Source organism: Pterocles gutturalis, unplaced genomic scaffold (assembly GCF_000699245.1).
Source record: "Pterocles gutturalis isolate BGI_N339 unplaced genomic scaffold, ASM69924v1 scaffold7785, whole genome shotgun sequence".
NCBI lineage: Eukaryota > Metazoa > Chordata > Aves > Pterocliformes > Pteroclidae > Pterocles > Pterocles gutturalis.
In genome coordinates, this window is record NW_010140661.1 from 828 (window position 1) to 8,129 (window position 7,302).

A 7,302-nucleotide genomic window follows, 5' to 3' on the forward strand; every position below is an offset into this window, starting at 1 on the left:
ATGGGGCAGGGGTCTGCTGGTGCTGGTGGGAGCCCTCGTGCCCCAGAGGAGCCTCCTGCGGAGCACCTGCCTTGGCTGAACTCGGGCTCTGCCGGTGCCTTTTGGGCGGGTTTTGCTCGTCTGTTGGTTGGATTTTATTTGATTGGAAGTGGTTTGGAAGTGGGTGGTCACTGTCCTGCCCCCCATCAGCCAGGCTGGCCCACCCCGGGGCACCAGCGAAGATCCTGCTGTCGGTGTGTCCAGTGCCTGCTCGCCCATCCCTGCTTGGGAGATGTCCTGGGAAAGGGGAAAATCCCGTTGGTTTTGTACTTTGATGCTATGCAAGGGGAACACCCCAGCCCCCCGTCCCCGCTGCCTCATGTCCCTGACTTACACCTGGAAAAGCAAAATCTCTTTTCTGGTTCCAGGGAAGGGATCGCAGTTCTCGCCGTTCCGGAGATTGTTTCTCCCGGACATTTCCCAGCTGGACACACCACTGAGCACATGGCTGGGTTCTGGGTCCGGTCGAAGCAGGTCACATTCACGGTTCTGTTTGGGTCCCTTGGGGGCAAAGGGACATCACTGGGTGGGGACGTCACTGACGTTGGGATGGTCCCAGCAGGTACCAGTGTGTTTGGCTCACGTGCTGCTTTTTTGCACTGTCACGGCACAGGGGACTGGGCGAGAGGAAAGGCAGTTTTTCGTTTTAACGTTAAAAGACAACTGGGAAAAACATTCACAAGGATTTCCAGCTTGCTTTGTACCTTCCCAAGGCATTCCCAGTCTATAGTCTCAATTTCTACAGACTTGAATCTTCGACATGTACTTTATTGCTGCTGCTTTTCTTTAGACAGTGACACTTGGGGGTGATCCAGTGCTCGCGTCCATCCAGCCACTGTTGTGCGTTCATCTCTTTTCTCTCGCGGTGAGAAGCTGACGGATGTAGATCAGGCAGTTGTGTGACCTTTATTTGAGTCCAGGAATGCAGATTTAAGATTGTTTTGAGTAATTTTATTACAAACCAAACCACATCACATTCATCGCACCTCGGGTACGCGGGTTAATTACTCTCGGGGTACAAAAAGCTCCCCAAAGCTGAGCACCTGCAGTAGGTATCAGTGGAGCTGGAGCTCCGTTACGCTTTTCCACAAGATCCCAAACTTGAGCACCCACCATCCCGCCTGTGTTGGCCGTCGGGTTACGTGGGGATGTTATTTCAGCCTTATCCGCAATGGAAGCTGCTGGATAGAGAGCTGGCTGTCCAGCGACCCATGCCTGGGAAGAACCATCTTCACCATCCAGCTGCATTTTCAAACTCAAATGGTTTGTACTGGCCGGACAATGGACCATCTGACGTGACGGGGTGCTGCGCGTGTGCGGTGACTTGCTGCACCTCACCCTTGCTTTGGTGGCCAACTGGGTCATCACCGCGTGCCGTGAGCTGGGGGACGGCGGCCCTGGGCGCAGGAGGGGCTGCAGAGCGGGGTGGGTGGTCTGCTTTGCTCTTTGCTGCTTGTGTTTAGCGAGAGAGACCGTCAGGGTGCTGAGCAGGGTTTGATTTGTGATCCACAAGGCTGCTCTGGGTGTACCATCAGCCTTTCATTGGAGCTGAGCACTGAAGGCTCAGAGGGATCAGACAGAACTGGACAATCGCGAGTCGAGTGGCGAGCGGCTGGAGCTCGCTGGTTTGCACAGGGCGATGTGCTAAGGGCACAGGAAAGCAGCAACTGTTGAGGAGCTTCCCTGCAACGTCCCTTCTCATCCTTTATCACAATTAAGTTAAAGAGACGGGACCACTGCAAGCTCTGTTTTTATACCCTCGGGCGAGCGGGAGCTGACGCTGTTTTAGGAAGGAGGAGCAGGGAGGGGACCACATTTCCTACCCTGCACGAGCTGCTCTCCTTACTCTGCGGCACTGTCGGAATAAAAGTGCCGTGATTCTCCTTTCAGCTACAAGAGGGGTTAAGCATGAACGCCTGTTCCCATTGAGGATTAGCTTATAGGGCACAGGATCCTCTCCAGCGCTCCGTGGCAGCGCAACTCTGACAACAGCAGAGCCAAAGGGAAACCAGAGGAATGTCAGCGTTTAACAAAGCTCCCTGCTTGTTTTTACCAAAAAAAAAACCAAACCATGCCTCAAAAGATATTAAACAAAGGGAAACGTCCTTCATTCAACACTGTTCAAATCTTCCAGCGACTTCAAAGCTGCTCCACCGCTGCCTGCTCCCGCCCCAGCTCAGGCTTTGGTGATGTACCCTTCTCTGATAAGGAAGTCATAGATTTTCCGGGTTTTGTTCACGTCGATCTTGATGAGTGCTCTAGCCTGAGCCAGTCTCAGGCCTCCTTGTTTGTTGCACTCGTTCACCAGAGCAGCTTTATATTCCAAATAGGCTCCAGGGACCAGCCGCACCATCTGACAGAGCTGCAGAACAAAAGGTGAAGTTAATGAACACTCGCACTTGTCACGCGCTTTCACTCCGCGATCCCTGCTGGGGGAGGAACATTGTGAATATTTTTCTGAAAACATTTTAAATGTGGTTTGGTTTGTTTCTTTTTTTTTTTTTTTTTGCATGGAGGAGGCATACGGTAATTGCACTACGAGCTCTTTCGATCCACAGGTAGGGAGGGGAGGAGCTTGCTGGCTGCTGCATTCAAAAACATTCCTGACTAAAGAATAAACCAGGAGGATGAAAGCGAGCTCCCAGCTCCCAGGAGCGCAGCTATGAGTGTGTCCTGCGTGGGCGTTGCTCGCTAAGAGCCCAGGGAAGCACGCATGCCAGAGAGCCTTGCAGCTGGCAGTGGGGTGTGCTGGCCGGGGGCAGCGAGGGCGGCTGGCTGCTCGTCCCTGCAGACCCAGCCTCCACCACCGTCCCACCAGGATGGGAGCTGTGCACAGAGGGCGTTACGTGTTTGGCAGTTTGGAAAAAAGGAATTGCTTCCGCAAGCCCCCGTGCTCCACGGTGAGGCTGCGACGCTCCCGTTTATCTCCCAAAGACATCCACCTTCTCGACGGTGCCCGGTATTGCTCCCAGGGGAGACCCTGGCTGTCTCCTCCTTTTAATAAGGAAAAGCTTAATGATTGTTCCTCCTTGCTAGGAAATTGCAAAATTCAGAGGAGCTCAGCCTTGACGTCTCAGCTAGCGAGGAAATCAGACTCCCCGCACACGCTAACGTCCTGCTGACAGTGATTTCTGTGCTGAAGGGAGCCAGCAGTGCCACGCTCACGGTGAGGCTGCGATGGGATTTGCAACGCTCCCATCCCCAGTGATGGGGAAACGGCTTCCGCGCAGAGGGAAAAGCCCTAAATACATCTGCCTTTCACGTATGCTGAAACCTAAGGACAGATGAGGACTTCTAATTAAAAAAATATAATATTTTATTCTAATAGGCCTCTCGTGGGGGTTGCCCCGTGGGTTGCAGCCCCATTTCTGGCTGCTCTGCTCTTCCCTGGGCTTGAGGTGACGGTGCAAGAGCACCCGGTATGGGGCTGCAGGCTGAGCTAGCACAAAGCCAGCTTCCATCCTCTGCCACACGGGCACACAAAAGGCTCGGTACATGCCCTGAAAAGCAGAGATATGGAAAAACCATGAAAAGAAGAATCCAGCGTTAGTGCCTCCGTGGTTCCCATTAGTGTCACGGGGAAAAACCCCCCATCCCTGGCTGGGGCTTGGCTGTGAGGTGTCTGTGATGTCAAAAAAAGCTACAGTGATCTGTCCAGTGAAGCCCTCAGCATCATCCTCTGCCAATTTGAAACCAGATGGTCGTTAAGGAAAAATAACCCTTCTGCTCACCCCGGCCTCACAAGGGAGGAAGCGAGGATGCCACACTGGATGCTGTAATGACACCTAATAACACCCTGGCTCTCTGCACCTTTCCGGGCTAAATAAGCTGGTCCCCTGCAGCTGTGTGTATGGATAGTGCAGGAGCTGCAATTCAGAGGGCAACTGGCAAACCTGGATGATTTTTCTGAGCAGGAAAGAGCAGTCAGAGGGTGATATTCACAGCCCCCAAGACAGATGGTGCGAGCACCCCTGTGCTGTGAAGATAAAGTTGAACCCAGCTTATCTTTCCGTTCCTTTCCTCACCTCCTTCTCCTTCTCGTTCAGTTTCTCTGTCCCCGGGAGACCCGTGAGGTTCAGCGGGGGGGCACTGCGTCTACCTGCGGGGACAAGAAGGGGAACACTGCAGAGGATGTGTTATCGCAGAGACAGTCCCCTCCCCGTGACGGTAACCGGGTACGATCCCAGTGGCTATGGACAGAACCCGGTGCGATCCCAGTGGCTATGGACAGAACCGGGCGCTGGGAACGCTCCTGTCGGAGCTGTTAACCCCGGCTGGCTGCTGGTAGCAGGAGCCGCAGCACAAGAGCGCTCTGTCTGTCCCATTGCCACTGGGCTGTCCCTCCCGACGGAGCCAGGCCAGGGTGGTGGGTGCTGGCGCAGGGTGTGCCGGGCGTGCACGGCGTGCGGGACCGGCTCCCGGCAGGGGTGGAACCAGCGCCTTGCGAGATGCTGAGATTATCTATTGGGGTGATTTGCAGCCAGTGCTCTGGCATTGCCGATAACTTCCCGACGCAGAGTTTCCTTTAAATGCCTTTAAATGTGATGCAGATACTGTAAGCAAATGCTGTCTGGGGATTTGTCTGTTACGAGGAACAGTGCTAAAAAAATCCATCACAAAGCAGTCTGATAGTTCTCACTTTCGCTGTTGTTTATAACTTTGCTGAACTTTAACTAGCACAGCTTGAGCTTTCACATTTTTTTCTAATAGTATTTTTTTTTTTTTAACGTCCAGAGCTCAGAAGCAAGCTGGGGTTATTTATATACATCTGAGAAGGTCTGTTGCCCTGTGCTGCAGGTTGTGTATTTAGCACTGTTAGAGATAGGTCTCTGCATCCCAGGACAGATGTCCCAAATTTGGAGAAGGGATGAGATCTTGGAAAACCTGCAGCTCCAGTTTCCCCAGGACTGTGCTGGCCACAGCTCCAGACCCTGCCCTGCCCGGTCCTGCCTCCGGGACAGGGGAGTCTCTATTTTCCCTGGACATCTGTAGGGAACAGATGGAATCTGGCCGGGTGAGGGGAGCCTGGTCAGAGAAAACCGAAGGACTGGAAAGAAGCTGGAGCAGTGAGTCTCTGGTACGTTTAGAGGAAGGTATTTCCTCTTTCTACGGCCTGGAATGACCGTGCTATGATGAGACACGACAGAATTTGGTTTTGCTCTTTTATAAACCTAGGAAATAACACATACACACAAACTACATTAAAGAAAACATATTAAGGCTGTGAAGTCAAGATCTCAAAATCTACAAGTAAAGTTAGGCAACGTTAATTTGCCCTCTTGTATATGCAGGATGATGCAGCCTTTAATTATATAGACACGTGGCAGTTTTTCCGCAGTATCCTTGCCTTATTCAGCATGCAGGATGTTTGCTTAATTAGCAACTATATGGTATTTTGTTTGGGTTTTGTACAACATGTGACACAGGCTGTAAACACCGCATGCTCTCCGAGTTCCACCACCAGAACTATTCCTGTTCTCTTGGGCTCTGCTCCTCACGGGCCACTGGATACCTGACAAATAATTCATTTCTCATACTGGCCCTTCAGCTGGGGGATGCTGTCCCCATTTCATGGACTCTGGGTGCCCAGCCTGAGATACACAATGTTCTTTTCTTTCCAAAATACCAGATCTTAGCGATCACCAAACGCGTTTGCAACACGGTGTGTGCTGCAGTGACTAAGGGCTTGGTGTGCTGACCCACTTCCAGGGCTCCTGGCAGAACGAGGAAGGACATACAGACCCAGTGTCCACCTCTGAGATGTTTGGTTCAAGTGGTCTGCTAGCATCCACGTAAAAACTGGATGCAGAGACAGAGCTAGTTTTCCCTGGCAACATTTACCAGCCTAATAGTAAAACTTGATCCCAGTCTCGTTCAGCACATGCCACCCTGTGACCTCAACAAATGAGACAGGATGTTATACAAGTCTTGCTCACAAAAGCCTTGACTGACCCCTGAACCCGTCCTTCCTGGGCACTGAAAGAAGCAGGGCTCCTCTTGGTGGAAAAAATTGTAATTTGTGATTATAAAGAATATAAAAGCATATTAATGGAAAAGGAAAGCTGCAGTTTCATAGGCAACCTGTATCATCTCATTCTGTCCCTCTGCAGTGCCTGATGCTGCAACCACTGCCTGCTTCTCGGGTGACTGCTTTTTGGGGTTCTGCACTCCCAAACTTGCTTGCTGTCACGTTCACATTGCTATGGTATGTGCTATGCACATAAAAAGCCTGGATTGGCCTTCTCTTTTAAAGATAACATTTTGTTCTCATGTGAAAATTCTTTTCTTTCCCGCTGTCGTGGTTTTGACCCTGGCTGGCAGCCTAACACCCCAACAACCGCTTGCTCACCCTCCGCTGAAAGCAGGACACCCGCCTTGTTAATGTAGTGTTAGGATGGGTTTTCCACCTGTAGGCAGAAAAATCTAGAAATTCGGCAAAAAATCCTACAAGATTTGGGCAGGGAATGAGTTGCAGATTGAGGTGATGTTGACATAAGCAGTGCTTAACAGAATGCTCTTACTGATGCAGGCTGGCTTACTATCCCAGACCCTCACCCGACAGTTACCTGAATTTGAAGGAACTGGTACCGTGGGACTCAGGCCGGAATCACTGAAAAGAAAGGAAATATTCAAATTGCTTTTTTTTTTTTTTTTTTAGAATAACTGCATATATATTGGCCCTGAAACTATTTTTTTGCCCAGCTTCTAATAATCATACAATGCAACTTGCAGAACCCAGGCCCTGATCTGAAGTCAACAGGATTTCTAAATATTTGGCACTTCCAGATTTAAGACAATGTCTGAAACATGCTGAAAAAAAAAAAAGGGGGATGGTGGTGGGGGAGATAATTAAAAATGCAGTGGAGACTGACTGGGGAAATTACAAATCGTCTTCTCAGAGCGTGTGGCACGCAGGATGCACTTCCTCTGCGTTGCAGCTTGCTCCTTACATCAAAGTGCTCGTGCAGGGTGACGACACATTAATAACGCTGCTACACCTAGAATCATCCGAAACATCTCAAGTGTCACCTGTGCCCTCATTAATACCCATAGAGTCCCAATTCCCTCTGTGCCTTTATTAACGGCAGTGAAATTCCTGAAATATAAAATACAGAAAACTGCGATTCTGAGCCCTCGCTCAGTCCCCTGCTGTTCCCCGCAGCTCCTCGCCCTCCTGCATTGCGCCGGCTAGTGCGATAAATTGTGTTTGTTACTCTCAGACAGAAAAATGTGCTGGATGCCCCTGTCTGACTAGAGCAGGGG

The 7,302-nt window shown here is 50.9% G+C and overlaps 1 protein-coding gene across 1 annotated transcript in view; it reads right to left on the bottom strand.

Moving 5' to 3' along the window:
- Positions 1 to 2,215: 2,215 nt before the first annotated feature.
- TADA2A (transcriptional adaptor 2A) overlaps positions 2,216 to 7,302 on the bottom strand; it is a 21,395-nt gene continuing 16,308 nt past the window's right edge. The window contains exons 13-16 of the mRNA XM_010083756.1: positions 7,087 to 7,135; positions 6,606 to 6,649; positions 4,065 to 4,138; positions 2,216 to 2,401 (exon numbers count right to left, since the gene is read on the bottom strand). Coding sequence (XP_010082058.1) covers positions 2,216 to 2,401; positions 4,065 to 4,138; positions 6,606 to 6,649; positions 7,087 to 7,135 — 353 coding nt within the window. The remainder of the gene's footprint in view (positions 2,402 to 4,064; positions 4,139 to 6,605; positions 6,650 to 7,086; positions 7,136 to 7,302) is intronic.